General features: G+C 33.1%; 1 protein-coding gene across 3 annotated transcripts in view; it reads right to left on the bottom strand.

Annotated features, from left to right (window-relative positions):
- The window catches only part of LOC118748539 (protein kinase 3), a 37,734-nt gene extending 16,181 nt beyond the window's left edge, over positions 1-21,553 (bottom strand). For all 3 annotated transcript variants that reach the window (XM_036483057.1, XM_036483058.1, XM_036483059.1), the window contains exon 1: positions 18,998-21,553. In XM_036483057.1, the coding sequence (XP_036338950.1) occupies positions 18,998-20,747 (1,750 nt within the window). In that variant the 5' untranslated portion in view covers positions 20,748-21,553. The remainder of the gene's footprint in view (positions 1-18,997) is intronic.
- Between the last annotated feature and the right edge of the window lie 247 nt (positions 21,554-21,800).

Genomic DNA, 21,800 nt, shown 5'->3' with positions numbered 1-21,800 from the left:
TTGCGCTCAACTTCAATTTGTAAGCTAATGAGCAAAATATGTAGTAAACATTATCCTAATGGTAAGAAAAAATTCCGATTAATCATTAATGAGTTCAACGCACGTAAATATAATAGATATATGTATGTATGTACTTGCTAACGAAAAGGTGATAGCAGTTGTCTCCAGCGAATTAATAGTATCGAAAATCCATAACTAACAAATGCGTGAATTACACAAGGTGCTCACGGTTTAGCTGACGTAAATGTATCCACAATGCAATTAATTTAAATGCTGCTCTTGAACTTAAGTGCATCTATAATTAAATTAAATGCATAGAGTGGTTCAAAAATATTTTTTTTTTTTATTATTTCATCCGTTACTTGCAATAAGCGCGCTAAACACGATTTATTCTTATAAGCAGTACATAAAACTCGTTTTTAGCAGTTCATTCACTGTGTCAGCGATTAAGCAATTAATCATAAACAATTAAGCGAGCTGGTAGATACGCTTTGTAAAAATACTAAATACAAAAAAAAAACAAAATTTTTTTAATAAAACAAAAAATAGGCTAAAGAACGGAAGTTGAAACTAATGGTAGTTATAAGATGTATTTGCTTAAAATATTAAATAATTATGCAATTAAAAATTTAGCATTACAAAAAACAAAACAAACTGCCAACAAATGCAAAAAATGTCAAATATAATAAAACAATAAAATATGTACACGCATACGGCAGTAAGTATAGCAGTAGTATGTATATGACTTAAAACACAAATACTAAAAATAAAATTTATCAAAAGAGCATGAAATACTTATAAAATTTTATGAACTGCTTTAAATTTTCAGCTTTAGTACAGCTGTCAAAAGGAGGCGGGCGATAATAGCTGAATACAAATAAAAAAAAAATGCGAATATTGCAAGGTAGCAGCACTCGGCTTAAGTTGGCAAACAGCATAAAATTTTATCAGTGCAAATTAGATTTGCTAGCAGCAGTTGGAAAATGGGTATAACCCTGAAGAGTTTCAATTGCTTCAAAAAGCAAAAAATAAATACCTGTTAAAGCAAGTAAAAAAAAAGTCAAAAGTAAGCTTATCAAGGATTTATCTTCGCTCTGAGCCAAGGCGAATTCATTCATACAAGGTGGTAGCAGTAGCCCAACAACAAACATTTAGGGCCGTTTTCTCAAGTAGCTTTTAAAATGTATCTGCCATTTAAAGACAAATTTTGTTATCACAAAATGTTTGAAGGGCACATAAATCAATTTTAAAAGCTACTTGAGAAAACAGCCCTTAAATGTCTTTTGCCACTTCTTTTTTTTTCTTTTCTTTAAGGATGTAAAATCGAAATAGAGGATATGTTTCGTCATTTCATTTCAAATAAAATCAGCTGATCGAGTAACACCATCCTGTACGAATGAATTCGCTTTGGCTCTGAACCCTTTATTCTTTTGCGCTGCCCGCTCCCTATTCTCTCAAGAATTGTTTCGTTTTTTTTTTAATTTTTCTCCGATATTACTTGGATCGTATTGCTTTGAATTGGTGCGCGTCAGCGTACGCGCGCTTTTCACCACACCGCCGCCACCGCAGCTGATCTTAGACAATGGCGGCGGCATGCGTCGCTTATCACCACTGCCATTGCCAACGCCACCGCTACTGCTGCTGCTGCTGGAGGATGTGGACGTGCCACCGCTGCTGCTTGTAGTCGTTGTTGAGGTTGTTGTTGTATCGGAAGTTGTAGTTGTTGTACCAGAACTATCACACGCCTTTTGCTTCGAGAGCAATTTCGCTTTGAGCGTGGCCGCCGCAATAGGCGGTTTCTTTTGTAAGTTTGCGCCCGACGCATTTGCCGTTGTATTCGCGAGTTTTGTTAAAGACGCGTCAGCGGAATATACGCGCTTGAGGCCTACGGCCTTATCAACACCCTCACCAGCGGCACAACCACCACCACCACCACCACCATCAGTAATATCATCGTCTGTATCGAAGGAGCGCGTCGTTATATTGAGCGATGCGGTGGAATTGCGCCGTTCGGTGTCCGTTTCACTGGTGGCATCGCTGCCATTTTTCTTTTTTTTACGCACAATTTTTATGATTTTACGCGGACGTCCCGTTTTAATCACTTTGGCGACAGTTGCTGAAGTAATCGCCGAATGAACGACGATTACGTTGACAGGGGAGGGGGATAAGAAAAGAAATTAACTCAATGGCAATGGCACAAGTCGTGCTTGTGCTAGCAGACTTGGTAAGCGCTGCTGATTTTGATCGTTTTGTTTTTTATTCAACACTTTCTGTGGCACACTTGGAACTTGACTTGGGCGTTATTTACATAAATGCTATTATGCTATGACACAATTCCTTTTTTTGGTTTTTTTTTTTTTAACTTTTCTCGCTCGGCATTCACTTCACTTAACAATGTGGTTTTGACCTAGTTTTTCAAAAGCCTTTTTCGAGCGGCCAAAAAAAGATAACCAACTCAGGGACGCGCCCGAGTACTGTACTATAAAAAAGAAAAGAAAAATCGACCGTTGCAAGCACCACTTCACGTTCGAGTTAATTGCATTGACGGACGACCAGCGGAAACTACTGCAATGCTGCAATGGCAAATCACGGGGGACCCGCCGCCGCCAGCCGAGCTACATAAAACTGCTTTCGCACGGCAGCTGCTTCTTTGTAGAATTTTTTAGTTTTTTCTAGTTTACTCTCAGCCGTTTTTTCTTTATTTTTTTTTAATTTATCAAGCGCCTGCACTATGCATGTGAAATGACGTTTCGAGTAGCGCGAAAAAAAGCGAACAGCAAAATCAAAGTTATGTGAGCATTAAAAAGCGATATTCGATTGCCGTCAATCACTGTTGTGTAGAGAATAGCGTATAACAGGCGGCGATCACTGCAGCGATGCTGGCGGCTATGACAAACAAATAAACAATCGCCGACGAGTGCCACACGACGAATGCAATTCTTCATTTTTTCTTGAGTAGAGCCATGGCAATTGGCAATGCTAGAATTCATGCAAAATAATGAGTAAAAAGCAATCAGCATCACTGCGCTCATCTCCCACCTCCGCGCTTCCTCAAAAACATAAGGTGCTTTCTTGACGCGCGCCGCAGCAGCAGCAACCATTCAGATACCGCGCGCGCGCGCGCGTGCGCTACCAATACTCTGTCCGCAACTCTTTAATTGCTAAGAGCCAAAATAAATGTGTTCATATGTATGTGCATAAACAATTGCACAAATCAAAGGTAGACAAATTGTTGTTTGTGTTGGGTCGCATGAAAAATGCGCTTTGATTGTGGCGCGTAATTAAGAAAATTGTCGAAAATAATTTACGAGCAATGAGCGCGAACGAGCGATGTATGTACATTAGACTGCATCACTCCCCATACAAAAAAAAAATGGTACTGTGTTTCGATTGAAATTATAAAATCTATTATATTTTAAGACTTGCACCAAAATATTTTGGAAAAATATTACGATTTACGAGAGCAAGACTAATTTGAAAATACCTCCAAAAGTTAAGATTTTTATGTATAAAAATAGTTTTTAAAGAATTTTTTGAAAAAAAAATACCCTCAGATGACATAAAAGCTTCAGCTTAAAAAATCTGCATAAAAATATTAAAAAAAAAAAAATCAACTCAAAAACTTGAATACATGGACCAAAACTATTTCGATTTAGACCTATGAGGTGTCATTGGAAAGGTGTTTTCTCACCCCTTTTATTTCTTTGAAAATAAACTCATTCATAGTATGAAAGAGAAAGGAAGGATGAGCGAGCGTCATTCTAAGCTGAATTGAGATGTGTTGATATTTGAAAAAAAAAATAATAATAATTGGGATGTGAATGAGTTTTTATTGCAAAGAAATAAAAATAGTGGCAAAATACCTTTCCACTGATTTCGCAAACCAATCTTTGAAGAAAGTAAAAAATAAATCAAAAATCTCATAACAATTCCGTTGAAAAATTTTTTAAATATTTGTATGCAGATTTTTTAAGCTTAAACTGGTATATCAATTGAGGGGATTTTTTTAAGTACTTTAGAAACTCCTTTTTTGGAGGTATTTTAAAATCGGTCCAGCTCACCTAAATCTTTATATTTTTCCGAAGTATTTAGGAAAACCCGCTACTTTTTTTTGTGATGTAGTCTAATGTACATACATATATAGTATGTATGTATGTAAAACCCCGCTAAACGCTTTGAGCTTCGAGAAAAATATTATTAATTGCATTTGAAATAAATTAAATGTGAAAAGCAATGAAAGATGGAGATAAATTTGCTAGTGAAAAATAAATATTCAGGAGAAAGTTTACGCTTAAAGCTGGTGGAAGTAAAAAAAATGTAGTGATTATTTTTATTGATGTTGGATTAAGGAACGTGTCAGACGCGGCAGTGCAATATATTTCGAAGGCGGTCAAATTGAGACTTTATTCATAATTTTCTTTATTATTTCACAGGAATTCGCGATCAGTGTCACACGGCAACCCTCGAATGGTTTGACAGACAGCACTTGCATCAAAAATAAAAATTGCTAGTGCAGCACGAGCAAGTTGAATAATACATACATATTTTCGAAATCGATTTGCGCTCTTTCTGTTCCAGTCACTAATTGCAAATTTTAATTCTGAAACTGATTTCCGTAAAGCTTTCTCAATTTGACAGCGAATTGCGAGGAAATGTTGGAAATATTGCCAATTATGGCCCGTTTTGACTGAAGATTTTTTATGGTTTTTGCAAAATTTATATTTTCATACAATTTTATACATTTAGATTTTTAAAATTTCTAATTTTTGAAATTTTTCGGGATTTTGTAAAAATTGCAACTGTAAAATTTCGAATTTTTGTAAAATTTAGATTTTTTTTTTTAATTTTAATGAGCTACTTTTCAATTTCTTTTATTTTAATTTTTCTATATATTTATTTTTTATATTACTACTTCGTTCATTTTAATTTTTTATAAATTTTTTGTTTCATTTTATTTGTATTAATATCTCATTATTTTTTTCATTTTCATTTATGTTTAATTCATTGCATTATTTTTCATTTCATTTAATTTTTTATTTCACTTTATTTTATATTATTTCAATTTCTTTTATTTATTCTTTTTTTGAGATATTTCAATTTATTTTATTTCTTTTTTTCATTTTATGTATTTCACTTCATTTTATCTCTCCTAGTTTTCATTTTATTTATTATTATTTTCCTAAATTGTTTGATAAAACCATATTTTCTTTTGAATATTTTCTGCTGCTTTTCTGCTTGTAGATGCTGAATTTTTTTTTAAGTTTTGAATTTTGGAATATTTTTAGATTTGAAAAATGTTGAATGTTTAAATTTTTGTTTTTTGAATTTTGTAAAAATAACCACTTTGAAATCGTGAATTTTCGTAAAAATTGTAATTTTGTAAAATTTTAATTCCTTTTAATTCTTTAATTTTTAATAAGTAACATTTTAAATTGATTTAGATGGTTTAATATCTTTTTTTTTCAATTTAAATATTTCAATTTAAATTTTTTATGTCAGTTTATTGTTTTTTATTATTTTCCCAAATATATTTTTATAAAACCGTTCTTTCCTTAATAAAATAAATTTGTTCATAAGTGCGGACCTCTACATCCACTAATAAATTTCTCAAAATTTTTCATTTAATTTATATAAATTCATCATTTCATGCACCGCTGCATTAGTTATAAGAAATTATTGTTCAAATTGTTACGCTAAAATGCAAACGTCGTCAACAAGAGGAAAAAAATATGAAAATCAAATGAAACGCACACGTACTCATTAAAAACGTTTAGTGAAGCGCACAGCTCAGGTAGCGCAATTAAATTGTAATAAATTGTAGCGAAATATTGCAAGTACAAAAAAAAAAATGCTAGCTCAAAACGAAATAATAAAAATTAAAAATAATAGCAATACAGAAACCTCCACTATTAATTTAGATATCAACAGGCCGGCTAGCCAATGCCTTGCAAATGCTGCCTTCAGTATACAATTTAATGGGCGTCAGACAGCTGGCGCTCTTGCTACGTCGACATATGCGACAACGGGCGCGATGGGCGCGCGTACAGTACTACTAGACGAACTAAAAATTGCTGAGGAATTATAATATTAAGGAAATTAATGTAGGAAATAGTTTGGGTAAGTTTTGCTCACATGAATATCTAAAAAATTCAGGATCACTAATGGAGGAGAGAAACATCAATTGATTCGATCAGGAGCTGAATAGTTTCAATACAGAATTTACTTTAGAAACAACTAGAGTAAATTTTTGGGGAAAATAAATTCACTGTACTCTAGGCCACAGTTCCGTTTGAAAATATCAGTGAACGTGAATAGAAAAGAATATTTAAAAGATCAAACTGATATTACGACCATTGATGCAAAAAAAATCACCTGAGCAGGTCTATAGATCCACAATCATCTGCTAAAAATGGCAGGAATGAATTCTACAATCAACGCCTCGAAGAAATATCAAATGAATGGATCTACTGAGCTGTAATCTGCAACTAATAACTGAAGGGAACATTAAGAATTCTATAAAAAAAGAATGCCGATGACGAGCACTTTTGCCTACAAAACAGTACTTTTGAATATTAATGCACAGTGGTTCAAAACTGGCATTTAGTGTTCACAATTCAGTCTGGAGTCTTAATTTTTCACTCAATTTAATATTTTTTGTTTGCTTAAGAATGAATACCAATACAATTTGCAAGAGACCGGTTGAGCCCGATTTTTGAATTTTTGTTTGTAAATATAAAATTTTTAATGCAAAAAACTAGAAAAAGTAGAAACTTTGAAGAAAATCCATTTTGCTGGTACAGTTAGTAAATGTTGGAACAGTATCATCGATTTTCTTCAAAATGGTTACTTTTTTTGCACTTTGCATTAAAAAATTTAATACACACAAACAATAATGCAAAAAATCGGGCTCAACTGTCTTACAAATTTTATTAAAAAAAAAATTAATTGAGTGCAAAATGAAGGCTGCAGTGAATTGTGAACACAAAATGCCAATTTTGAACCACTGTGCAATGGTGGTATTTAATCGAAGCTAGTAAACAGGTTATCTTTTGTGAACATCACTAGAAGATGGCAGACTAGCTTTGAAAAAAATGCAATTAATAAAAAACAATGGTCAGTTGAAAAAGTCTTTCTAATATTTGAAAGAAAACTGAGTACAATCGCTGATAAACCATTCAAGCTAAAGCCTAAAAATTTTTTTATTTACACATAATTTTGAATGCGAAGAAATTATTTTCATAAAGTCATGCCAATTAAAAATCAATACTCAATCGACCAACGACAAATATTTTGTTCACACTTAGCAAAGTGTGACGATCATCAAATAAAAAACGAACGCGCTAATGAGCTTTAAATACTAATAAAATATAAAAATAACATAACAAAAATTTGTTAACACTTCAACAAATAGTGCATTAAGCAACAAACTGCACAATTATTGGCATATATTTACGATTCAAATTAGCAAAACCACTTTGATTGATTTTCTACAACGTCTGACATTTTTCGATTTACGTCAACATTTTCATACATTTTGATATGAAAATTTTCCTATCAATTATATTGCTGCGTCAATAATGCAAATATTCGAAGAAAATATTAAAAAAAAAAATTGATTTAAAAGCAAATCCCTCAAGGGACTCATTCAGCGCCAACAGAAAGTGAAGCGTCTTAACTTGGATTTTTTTGCGCTCGCAATTAGCGTTAATTTGGCGGAAGCAGCGCAATCAAATTGAATTTGTTATTATTAATGGAGAAATTTATTTATTCGCGGCTTCATTGAATTTATGGAGTTTAGGTCACATGGTTGAATGATAATTAAGCAATTAACTGATAGCGAGCAGTGGGTCGGTCGGATATTTGCATGATTTTGAAATGATAATTGAATATCAGATACAAAATACATGCTAAAGCCGGTTAGACTTATATACATATGGTCGCTTTGGTAATTAAGACATTTTTATCTACTCGAGTGTTTGTGTGTAACGTGTCATCATACAAGTATTAGTTCGACATCAAATAACCTGTTGTGGCCCGCACACAACTTTTGCTATTATCTCGATTGAGAAAAACAAAGGAAACTTGTTGCTTTTGCGTGTGTTAAAAAATTTGCAACCAACAAAAAGCAAGTGATTTCGTTCTATATTTTTATCTATATTTTTTCACTACTGACCTTTTTATTTCATCAGCCAAGCCAATTACCGAAATTGTTCTAAAAATTTTTGCATAAAAACAATTTTTGTATATGTATTTACTTTTATTCTTCGATCACTGCTAACCCTCACCGAGTAACTGTTGCAATCTTCAATCTTGTTTTGCTTGTTTTCTTTTTTTTTTTTGGGTGTTGGTAGTTGTGGCGCAGTGTGTACACGTGTATTGTATGCGTGTGCTAATGAGCGCTAATGACATGTGATCGTGACAGCCCAATTCGTGAAAAAAATATAAATATTTTTTTTTTGTTGAAGAAAAAAATCGTCAGTATAAGTTATTAACAAGTCTAAATATAGAACGGTAAATAGTTAGTGATGTGGTCACAGTGCCAGTGGGATTTCTGATAAAAATAAGCATTTCTTTATCAACATGAGAAGCAAGCGGAGTGATAAATAGCTTTTCAGGTGATCGATGTTTTGATGAGTTGTGTACACATATCAACTTCAATATAGACGTTGAGATGCGGTTACAACAAAAACACCTGAAAGGCATAAGGTACCACGAACCGGCCTTAAATTGTTTTGACTTAATAAAATATTTAAAAAAAAAAATCGTGGCGTGCTAGAAGCTTTTGATAAAACCTTAACATTTGCAAAATTTCTTCATGCATATCGACAAAATTTCGCGCAAATAAATATTTTCGCGCTTACATTTTTGCTAAGTTTGCGGTGTGCGTCTTGATGCGGTTAAACAAATGGCGGGAAATTGAACGAGGAGCGAACCCAGGTCCCACGGAACGTAAGTACGCACCTCTATCACTCAGCCACAGCGGCCAAAGCGGTCGATATAATAAGGCGGTAATTTTTTGTTGCGTCTTTTCGAAACGAAATTTCTTAAATTGCTCTACACGATATCTAAAGATCTACCGTGCCGATTTAACTTACATTTTTTGATCCGATGTCCCGTTTGTTAAGTTAGGAATTTAATTAACTAAACAATTTCATGAAAATTCATGTCGTTTTCTTCAAACTAATGCCATTTTTGCCAACAAAATTAAAAAAAAAAAATATTTCCCTACATAGCGCGCCAACTATTTCCTTTTTAAATAAGAAAAACATTTTTTGTAATTTTCAGACGATGTCCGATTGTGGGATTGATGACTCATATCTTCACAATTTTATAATTTTTCCAATTTTTTGTATGTAAGTATGTAAGGAATCGTTGAGGAATATCGACTTATTTTTTTATATCACCAGCTAGATAAAGTCCTCTAACATATAATCTTCGGTATTAGGACCCGATATGGGATGCTGGAGAACTCTGCAACAATTTCCTTAATTTTCGTTTCAAATAAAGTACTTTCACTTCTTGAGCTCATTCCAGATGAACCTAAAGAAAGATACACTGATTGCATATTGCAGTTTTCTTTAAAATACTCTGCAAAAGCATGCAGCAAGAATAAAGAGTTAAGAGAAATCTTGGATAATTGTGAGTATCACCGGCATATTGAAGATTTTGAATATTTTTGAATCTTAAAACTAAAAAAATAATCTCCTCCTTTCATGATCCCTCATATTATTGAGCAGTTGTAACTATGCTTAACGATTTCTGAAGATTACTGAGTATGGCTTTCTAAAACTGCAAAAAATGTTAGCGAGAAAAATCCTGTATTTTACTAACTAAAGGATTTTACAATATTTATGTAATGATCACGTTCAAGAACAGTGTTACCAACCTCGAATCATTTTTTTTTTTAGACAATTGTGCATGAGTGCGATAAGTCTCTTTTAGAAATATTCGACATCATTCACTGTAATATATCAATTCTATTAGCTACTGGCTTAACCCCCACTGCCAACATATTCTTCTTGTTCGGTATGAAAACTTTTTAAACGAAATGTAAGCGATAATTCTAGATACTAACTTAGAAAATAAGCAAACGAACTTTGTACAAAGTATGTACATTTAGTTAGAAAATAAGTAGGGAATTGGCAAAAAAAAAATTTTAAATCAAATGAAAACGTCAACTGATGACCTGTCACGCGATCTTGTTGATCGTGGCAATAGAGTAACGAGAGCAATCACAAGTAGTAGAAAGTATACAAAAATAAAAACGTGAGCGTCACGAAAACAACAACAAAACAGCATAAAGACAAATATAAGTACATACTCGTATATTTATAAGAATACACAATTGATTGAGGGCTGCCAATGAAGTAAATAAGGGTGATTAAAAAAAAAAAAAAATTTAAAAAGGAAAAAAGTGAGTGGCCACATGTTACAAAAATAAACTAAGAAGAAAATGTGTGACTATCTAAAAATACACACACCAAAGGTAGATAATGAGTAGAAAGGTAAAATGAAAATAATTCAAAGAAAATACAAAATTCTGCTCGCTATGTGTGTTTATTTAATTTTGCACAAGAGAAAACAAATGCGCAACGAAAGTCAGCAAGGTGTATTGTTTTAAGTGGGAAACTGGCATCGGAAAATAGTTTAATCTAAGACGAAATAGGAAAAAGGGAGAAAATCTGGATAAAAACACAGCAGTAAAAATTTACGTTAGGTGATGACATCAATGAATGAGAAAATTTTGAGCGAAGAATTAAAAGAGAAGCACGAAAACGAATTATGGATAAGTACCTAATTAGAAAAAAGGCATTAAAAATGTAGCGTACATGGAGCACTAACTAAGCAATCAACCCGCCAGTCATGCAACTTTAGCTGGAGCATATATATAGTATTATGAAAAATTCTGTGCAAATTTCGCACAACAACAGTCGAATTAATTAGTTTCCGCGTAGAGTGAAAATCACAAACAAGGAAAATACCAAGGAAATGTGTTATAAAAAGTTAAATTTTACTATTCCGGCGAAAAATTAAGGGGTGACCTCAGACAGCTAGCTACCAAGCTTGTACAACAGACGCAGCAGTGAGTGATGGATGGATGGGGCAAACATTAAAGAGGTAAATGTTTACAAAACACGAATGGGGAAATGCAGTGCATAGGTAGAAAGTTTATGCAGTCCCCATGCGGGAGGAAAGAAGGGAAATAATTACAAAGAAGCCAAAGTATTGTGGTTGCATAAACTCTTAGGTGGAATGTAGTGAACGAATTCCAGCGCTGTGCGAGGAGCTCGCAGCCATGGCAAGCATACGCAGGCACCCTTGCAGCAGTGGGAAAGCAAATTTCGCTGAAAAACAAACTGATGAAATCAGTCATTTATATTCGTGTATAATTAAATTATTTTCTTTTGCCTAAGCACCGTACATAGATGTGAAAAATGATTTAAGCAGTGGCGTAACTGTCAAAAGACTACAGTGCAACAGCAAACAAAAAACGGAACCAAAAAATGAAGAAAATAAAAGCAACAAGTAATTTTTAAGCAAAACAAAACCGAATAAAATTCTCATATAAAAATTTAAGAAAACCGTTAATCAAAACGATCAAATGATCGAATCTAAACCTAATTAGTATGGGACCACCTGTGAGGTATAACCTTTCCATAAAAAAAAATTATAAAAATTATAGAAAAAATTTAGAAAAAATATTAAAAAATATAAGACATAAAACATAAAAACAAAAGTATATAAAGCATAAAAAAATAATAAAAAATATAAAGTAACAAATATATATAAAAAATTGTATAAAAAAACATTAAAATAAAAAGATACACGTAATACAAAAAAAAACATATAAAAACAAAAAATATAAAAACAAAATCATTAAAAACTAGAAAATTTAAAAACAAAAACATTAAAAACAAAAAATTAAAAATTTAAAAACAAAAAAACTAAAAACAAAAATTTTAAAACAAAAAAATTTAAAACAAGAAAATTAATACCAAAAAAAAAATAAAAACAAAAAAATTTACAAACAAAAAAATGTAAAAACAAGAAAATGTAAAAACAAAAAAATTAAAAAACAAAAAATGTAAAAAGAAAAAAGTACAAACAAAAAAATGTTAAATCAAAAAAAGGAAAAAAATAAACAAAAAATGCAAAACAAAAAAATGCAAAAACAAAAAATGCAAAAACAAAAAAAATCCAAAAACAAAAAGATGCAAAAACAAAAAATGCAAAAATAAAAAATGTAAAAACAAAAAATGTAAAAACAAAAAAATGTAAAAACGAAAAAATGTAAAAATAAAAAAATGTAAAAAAGGTAAAAACAAAAGAACTGTAAAAACAAGAAAATGTAAAAACAAGAAAATGTAAAAACAAGAAAATGTAAAAACAAAAAAATGTAAAGAAAAAAATGTAAAAACAAATAAATAAATAAATATATAAAAATCGAAAAATATAAGAAAATAGAGCAAAAATATATATAACTTACAAAAAATAAATAAAAAAAATTTTGAGAAAAGAAAAAAATATACATACATATGTACATATATAAAAATTTGTAAACCCAAAAATACGAAAATCCACAAAAAAAAACGGATTCAAGTTTTTTCTGTTGTAAAAAAATTTTGATTGTGCAAAAAAAATCACCCAAAAAATCATGTTTCCAATTATTGCTAAAAATCTATAAGGTGTTCTATTCCCATAATTTTCAATGCGAATTTTTAGGAAACTGTCAATTTTGACCATTAAAATCAGAATATTCAATATTTTATCGAGATAAATATGAGCACAGACGACACCACATCGTATGTGACATATGCAATTAGCAGACAAAATTGTTTCATAAACGCATACGTTCATTAAAAAACGGAGCTACATATGTATGTATGTAACTTGTGTAATTTTTTGGCATTAGTGAGTTAAGAATTAAAAAAAAAAAACACTTTTTTTGCTCTATGTTTTTTTGTCACCTTCACATAACTGCAGAGCACATTAAATAGCCTACATTTAGGTGCTTAAAAATGAAAATAGGTGCTTAAGGGGAAAAAGCTTATTGGATGGCGTGAAGCTACAAGATGTTTTCAATTATAGACTATGTACCAATTTCGAATTCGAAAATAAACTGAAAGCAGTATACAATCTGCGACCATACGCATCGAAACGCTCAGCACATTTGTCTTTTGCGATTGAAATTTTTTGTCGACGTACATCGCCCACACGAGCTATTAGTCTGCATACAGCCACGAGCAGCAGTGCATAGAACATTTTTTTACGAATAATTCTCAAAAAAAAATATATATATTTGAGCGCTAGAAGATTCCTTACAAAAAAAAAATCTTAAAAGTTATTTTTAACTAAATTTAAGTGTGCGTAAATGCTAAAAATAATTGCAGAATTCTAAAAAAAAAGTTTTTTTAACTGAAATATTTGTTCGAATTTTTTTTTTGTATCTTCTCGCTCCAAAGCACTTGAAATGTTGCCAAAGCACTAAAGTGCATAAAAAATTGTGATTATGAGGCGCAAATATGTCGCCTAAGCAAGAAGAAAAGTTAAATATGTGTCATGGAAAAAATAAAAAATGGGAAAAAGAAATTGGCATAACAAGAACTACATATTGTACACAGAAAATTCAGAAAACAATACTGATTGAAAAAGGAGGCATATGCCAATCGCTAGCAGCGGACACACCCATTTTAGTGACAAAATAGCTACGAGCTTGCTTGACAGTAACGAGTTTGGTAGACAAAAAAAAATTATCAATCTGAGCCATGTACGTACTATGTATATCTATGTATGTCCATACATATATACATAGAAGTGTATGTATGTAAAAAAGATAATTAATACATTAATTATAAATTTATGTACATACATACAATAAATACTACATACATACATGCTCTTTATGTAAAAATTATTCAAGCTTAATGAAGCGCAATGATTTACACTTTTGCATAGCTGGATGGACAAGTATTTTATATGATACGTTTTTGTTGTTTATTATTATTAATTTTATTACAATTATCATCTGGACAAGAATCAATTCAGAGCGAGTAAACAAATGGATACAGTTTGCTGCGGGCTTTACGTGTGTGCTTAGTCCATCAGCAGATGGAAAGTTTTGTTAAGAAATGTGTAAAAATAAATATACAAAAAATCATCAAAACTAAAGTAGAAAATATAGTATACAAAATAATACGACATAATACAAAAAAAAAACCTAACAAGTGCCAAAAATTAGATGAAGTATCAAATAAAAACACCGGAAATTTTGCATATAATCCGATTTAAAACTTGATATTTATCACTAAGCTTAAAAATTACGACATAATAAATTTTACTACATTCACATTATTTTTTAGTGTCTTCTTAATGTTTTCACATAGATTGTAAGAAAAAAATTTGCAAACTAAGCATGACCTTCCAGGGTTAAAAAATGGTTTATTGAGTTAAATTTTTGTTAAGAAATGTTAATAAAAACCAACAAAAGTGAAAAAATACCAAAATACTATACAAATATAGACTTTTATAGACAGTTATAGACATTCTGGATATTCTAGCAAGTTTAACTGTTCAGCCCAATTTTAATAACAAGAAACTAACCACCACTTTATATGCTGAACCACTGAATATGCCCACTCACATCCCTCTCCCTACGGTGCAAACCCGTTGGATTTCGCCTCGCCCTTTACCTGCCGTAAGATGACAAGGAAGCCATTATTTAGAAATAGTTTAGTAAGCTGCTACAATGAAACAGTGAAAGATTTTCGTTCGGTTTTCCTTTTATTTTTTTTTTTAAGTAACTTTCTGCAGTCGAAAATTTTCCAGTATTTAGATATAAAATTAATAAAAATGTTCTATGTAGTTCCATGTTCAATAAAAGAAATATTAAAAAAAATTTAGACTCTGGTATATAAATAAACTGGTTTACCCTGTAATCGAAACCTCGAGATTTCTAAAAAAACGCCTAAATATATTTAAAAGAAAACGGGTTGAAACGCCCGGTTTTTTTTTCATCGCATCGGGTTAGTATGCCCGGAAAAAAATTTTCTCAGCGGGGGGCATTTTTAAATTTTTTAAACACTATCTATCGTCTTCCGATATTTAGCGACCAATGTATGGCGAGCCACCGCCGCTTTGTTGGTACCACGGCAAAGCAAATTAAAGCAGCTGGTATTCAGCGGTACAGCGCTATTTCCCAAACCCGCAATATCTAAGGATATGAGCGTTCCCAACACTGAAGTCTTCGGCATCTAATTTCACAAATTTTGGGTAGTCACACCCAAGACCATACATTTAAGAACGAAAAATTACCACAAAGCTTAGGGAAATGATGGTTTTTATCTTTGTCATTTTTAGAAATTCCTATACGTATCTCAAGTTGTCGAAAAGCTGAACCCAGTCTAAATTTATGCCTCTTTGTTAAGAAATAATATTATTTATGGAATTCCATCACAAATGTGTAGAAGGTAGAATATACTTCATTTTCCTAGTCTTTTTCTCGCCGTTTCCTGCTGATGTTGCTGCTGCTACCGCTGATGGCTCTGTCATTCAGTCATTGCACACAGAACAGCTGACTTTAAGCCGCGATAACCTCAATGACCGACTTTATTGTGCAAATTATACAGATAGTATATACTCCGCGCTCGTTCAGTTCAACAATGATAATTCAATTTCATTTCAAGTAAAGAATGAAACTGAATGAAAAAAAAACAAAAACAAAAACAAAAACAGAATTATTGTTTTAAAAAAGTACAAAAACTAATGCTTTGAAGGCATTTGTAGGAAAGGAAAAAGCCAAAGCGCACAGTAAACAAAAACAAGCGCCAGAGGGTGAGAAAAAATGCAAGAAAAAAAAATAGAATAAAATAAAGTAAAATAAAATAAAAAATAAAACTAAAAAGCGTACGCTAAATGCAAAGCTGAAAAGTCATAAAATAATGAAGAGTATGTCCGCTTATCAGCTAACGACTGACGGACCAACTGACTGCCTGACGAGATTTGACTGACCGCATAATATTTATAAGCATGATGTACTATATATACATATATATATGAGAATCGCTGCTGGCAGCCGCAGATTTCAGTGCGCTCGACCCGAAATGATAAACAGCGGAGTTGTTGTTTTTAACGCAGAACCTTTGGAAAACCGCAATTTAATTAAAAATTATTGCAATGACGTGATTTGTATATTTTTTCTAGATTAAGCTCTTCTTCGCAAAAATATGGAAAAGGCGGGAGTAAAAGAAAAAAATTAAACAAAAAGTGCTGGCCTATCATTAATTGGCCTATGGACTGATATTAAAGAGCTTTGTATAGAAAACATGGCTTTTGTAATTTTTCTTATATTTTGTGTTACAACAACATTTTACGCACGCGTTCGTCTTTGTTCTGAGTATTGTTTACAATTTCGCACTACATTTTTTTATGCATATTTATGTATAGTGGCGGTCAAAAATGGATGAATGGTGTTTCGTTTCTAATATTTGCAATGTTTTTCAAGCTGAAAGGTTTTAAATATTTTTTACAAAAATATGATTCATGCTTTAATAAAAACCATATAAATCACAGTTTCAAACTTAATACAGAACTTAAAAAAAAATTAGCAAATTTGTATCTAAATTTCGAGCTTTTTAACCAGAATTTTTATATATTTTTTTTTGTGCATGCAATAAACAGGCAAAATGTTAGTAAAATAAATACAAGTTTTGATCAGCTAAAAAATCGCATTGAGTTTTAATATTTTTTTTTTGCTGGTGGCTTTTGCGGTTTTTTTTTCACAAAAAAAGCGAAATTTTGGTAAAATGGCGTTTATTTTTTTTTTTTTTACTTTTTTCGCAAACGGTCTTGCTCATACTCTTCCAAAAGAAATTCATGATTATATAGAAAAAAAAGTGCAAACGCCGTCAACTAAAAAAAGAAATTTTAAATCAATGCTATTTTTTAGCAGCACAAAACTTGCACTTATTTTACTAAAATATCATAAGCCAGTTAACTGCATGCCCCAAAAAAGTTATAAAAATTTCGGTTAAAAAGCTCACACTTGAGATAAAAAATTTTGGAATTTTTCTAAAATCTGTATAATGTTTGAAAGTCCGACTTATATGGTTTTTGTTAAAACATGAACCATTTTTTTATAAAAAAAAGTATCAAAAAAAATTTTGCTTGAGAAACATTGCAAATATTAAAAACGAAACACCATTATTCATCCACTTTTTACCGCCACTGTATGTTGTACACATGTTGTGAAGTTGGCCTCGAAGATATCAAAGCTTAAAACAATATGGTATGTAAGAACGTGCCTATGAATGGAAATACTCTTATAATCACATGAATATTAAGTATGTAAATATTAAAGAATTTTAAGAAAAATTTTACAATTCCAAAAATAATTGGGGAAAATTTCGGCAGCGCTAAATTGTTGATATGAAGTATAACTTGCAACGGAAATGTATCGAGAATTCATACACGTGTACAAGAAAACAAATTCCGACAGTGGGAGGCTTGAAAAGAAATATATAAAAAAAAAATTGGCAAGAATATTTCGCGAGTAATGAACGAAAAGACGAAATGTCTTAAATGACGTTTTATTTTTGGAAGAAAAAAAATAAAATTTATTGAATTCATTGACACTAGCGGTAGCCAATTTTGGCAAACAATGGCGGAAATGGAGCGCGCAGTGTGCTGTAAAGGATAGAAAAGTTACCAAAAACAAAAAAAAAAATAAATGTAAATACCTATAAAATCCGTAGCAAATAATTATGTGAAGAAATAACTTTGCAATTTGGAGAAAAACAATTATATATAGTTAGTTGAAAAATGTCGTCGTGAGATCATTCAAGAGTTCTGTCTGTATTGTTTTCAATATTTTGCTTAAGTTTAAATAATTCTTTAAAACTTGTGCCTTACCAATGTTGAGTTTTACGATTTTGTTTTGCATAAGAGACTTACCTATAAAGAAACAAGAAAAAGTTAAATTAAATATTGTACCAAAAATTTAAAAAAAAAAAAATATTTCAATAGTTTTGGTTGTTTTTTTTTTTTTTTTTGTAAATATCACTTTTAATTTTGACCGAATTTTTTAAAATACATACAATTTAAGGATATGAGCGAAAAACCGATAATTAAAAAAAATTTGGTCCTAACATTCTAAAATTTATTGAAATGTTTTTTGAGGTTTGAAGGTCTCTGGAAAGCAATGGAATTCTGAACATCGTAAAATTTTGAGCCAGCAATCAAAAAAAAAAATCTGAATATAAAATAAGTACTCTTTGCATTAATGCAATGTGTTTTAAATTTCTATTAAGTGATTCAAAATATTAAAAAAAAAAAAAATAAACAATATTAAAAAAACAATATTAAAAAATAAAAACAATATTAAAAAATGAAAGCAATATAAAAAATTAAAACACATGTACAAAAAATATGCATACACACTACATATGTACAAAATAAGAATCTAAAAAACCATAAAAAATACTAAACAAAAACTAATAAATATAAAAACTTGCCAAAGTAAATAATTAAATTTTCCTGAGTTATTTAAAAAAAAGTTTAGAAATTTCATTTTAATATTTACTTGTAGTATATATTATATTTTTATAAAAAATTTGCGGAAAAAAATTTCAAAAAAAATTTGTTTGCATCGATTGTGTAAAATTCTCCGTGCCAATAACACTCTTTTCGGCAGTGTAAGTACAAAAAATATACATGTATGTATAAAAAATGAAAAAAAGAACATAGAAAAAAATAAAAATATGAAAAAAATAAAGCAAAAATAATAAATATAATACCAAGGTGAAATAAATAAGCCAAAAGTCATTATTGTGCCGCAAAAGTTCAGTTTTAAGTTTCTTACACCTCTTTGAGTTTGGAATTATTTCTCAAATTCTTTTACTCTTGCAAAATTTCAGAGCTCAAATCTTTAGCACGCAATTTTTATACACACCATTTTCTTTTATTATACAATAAATTTTTCATAAAATCGCCCCACATTTACCTAAGACAGTTTTAAACTTGCGAAACATTTTGTTCCAGCTGACGCAGGATGCGACGGACAGCGACTTGTTGCTCGCTGTTATGCGCGTATCTGCCTGTTGGCGGCTCTCGCCCAATCCGGTGGCTGCTGCCAGCGCCTTCTTTTCGTGTCCAGCACCTCCGCCGCCGCATTTGTGCTTACAATTACTACTTTGCCTATGCTCCTTACAGCTATCATCACAGTTTGTCGCATCGTCTATGACATTGCGTTGTTTTTTGGATGCCATAGTCGATCCATTGGTAATTGGTTTCTTGTCAGTCGTGTATGCAGCAGTGGCGGCGGCATTTGACGTTAACGTTGTGCGCCTCTTACGCTCGTCTTCGCGTTTACTTTGTTTCCTTTGCGCCTTCTGTTGCTTCTGTTCCTTTTCCTTCTGTTTGCGTGCGTATTTCTCACGCAATTTCGGACTGCCGAACTCGTCCAGATAGTACATGGTGTCTTGGAGGCCATCCTTCTTGTTGATCAATTTCGAATCGATATACGGATCGTCGGAGATTTTCAGCAGCGGGAAATAATAATTGCCATCAGTGGCCAATACTTGTGATTCGGGGTTTGTGGACTTAGTGGCTGCTTGCGGTTTGCTACTACTATTACTACTATGATCTCTAGTGCTACTACTACGATTATTGTTTAGGTTATTATGATGATTACTACTGCTAGTGGTTGGCTTATTTGTTTCATTGGCTTTGTGGAGGGACGTAGAGTAAGTGACACTGCCTACCGGCGCTGAGGCGCACTGCGCATGCACGGACGATTTGACGCCCAAATGGTGGTTAGGAGCCGAGGCATCCTTGGCGGCTTGCAGGGATTTGGTCGGCACAATTTTGCCGAACGAACCGTTGAGTGTTGTAGCCGCAGCGGGCACTGAGACGCTGCCGGACTCGCCGACAACGCCCGAGTTGTTACCCGAATCGCTGCCACTGTCACTGCCGCTATCACTGTCATCGTCATCTTCATCGACGTCCACATCCTCGTCATCGCCGACTCCCACGTCCAGCTCATCGTCGTCCACGTCAACGTCCTCATCCTCATCACCAACATCGACTACATCGTCGTCATCATAATCTTCGGGTATGTCCACCTCTTCGATGCGGTCCTCGAGACCCTGCGTGCAGGTGCTGGCGCTACTGCGATACTTGATGCGACGCCCACCGCTGCCACTACTCAAGCTCATGCCAATGCCCGACGAGTGCTCCGACTCGCCGCCATCTTCTGAGTACTTGGAGAGCGACAGGCCGGACGAATTGCCGCCCAGCGACTCGCTGCTCGACGACGAGCATTGCGTTGACTTGAGATGCTGCTGCGAGCCGGCAGTCGAGTCCGCGTCGCCATCTACGGCCAATGCGCCACCGCTACCGCTGCCATCGACGACGGCATCTATGCCGCTATCCTGCGAGAGCAGCTGCTTGTTGGTGGGCTGCTTGAGCTTCTGCAGCTGCCATTTGGCGTTCGAGCCATGCAGACAAAGCGAATTACAGCGGGTGTCCAGTGAACAGTTGTTCGCTGTGGTGCGATTCTTTTTGACAACTGCGGCCACATAAGTACTGGATGAGGAATTGCCGCCAACAACGACGCCACTGTCGGCCGAACCGGTGGACACTTGACTGGAGAAGCGCTCGAGCAAGGGTATGGTAATCGGCTTGCTACTGCTGCTGCTGTCTGAGCTGCTGTGGCTGATCAGGGGGGCGCTGGCCGGTGCTGTTGTTGCCATCAGGGTTGAAATGGTGCGCGCAGACACTTGCTCTTGGTGAATTGGTTAGAAAGTTTCTGTTGATGCTGCTGCTTTGCACTCTTTCTAGCAGTTTACACTGCACTTGTGGCGGCTTAGGCGGCTTTGTTATGCGTTGCCCGTTTTGCCTGGCTGTTCACACTTTTCGATTTTGGGTTTCTCGATTTTTTGTTTCTTTTATTTTAAAATGTCACTAATTGGCTTAACAAACTCAGTTGTAGAAAAGCACAGTTTGGAAGGCACTGTTTCAGTTGTTGTTTTTGGGTTGCAGTATTTCGCACTGACACTGAGGACGCATGCACTGAGTGTCCTTGATTCGGTTTTATTGCACGCGGCGCACAAATTTTTCGAAAATTTAATTATGGATATTTATGAAAGGAAACGTGGCGTTTCTAAACAGTCACATTGCACTTGTTTACTTTACTGAAATAGTATAGCCATATTAAGTACTGGGAAATACGCAAGCTTTGGCGTTATTTTACGTATACAATTTTTTGCGTGTTTTTATGAAATCGATATGTTTTTAGGTTTTCTCTTTCTAAAATTTGTGATAAATAAATTTTTATAAAATTTCACTTCAAAAAAAAAAAAATTAATTTTGCTCGACTCAAGATTTCCAAAATCTTATGATTATGTTACAAAAACACTTCTCTTAAGTGTTGTTGTTCTCGTTGCCCGCGTTTTCTGCGTATATATTTCTCTCATCGGCCGAGCGTTCTGTGGTTTTCTTACTGTGACTGTCGAATACTGACTGGCTAACTGACTATAACATGTTGCCGCTCATATTGTCACGATTGTACTAAAATTAAAAATTAAAAAATGCGTTACCATACATACGAACGTCCGCGCGCTCGCACACGAACACGAATGCGAGGAGCAGTAAACTCATACCAGAGCACTTACTGCTCACACGCAAACATTGACCAGCAGCACAGCACACATATGACTGTGTAGCTACGGCGTATGTGTAAAATGTGCGCGAAATATTTTCCCCCATCTGCACCCGCCAGCCTCCATCGCTATGCGGAGAGGCGC

The sequence above is a fragment of the Rhagoletis pomonella genome, unplaced genomic scaffold, assembly GCF_013731165.1.
Source record: "Rhagoletis pomonella isolate Grant_MI unplaced genomic scaffold, Rhpom_1.0 Rhpom_scaffold_00013, whole genome shotgun sequence".
NCBI lineage: Eukaryota > Metazoa > Arthropoda > Insecta > Diptera > Tephritidae > Rhagoletis > Rhagoletis pomonella.
The sequence above is the reverse complement of the archived record's forward strand: the minus strand, read 5'-3'. Positions and strand labels throughout refer to the sequence as shown.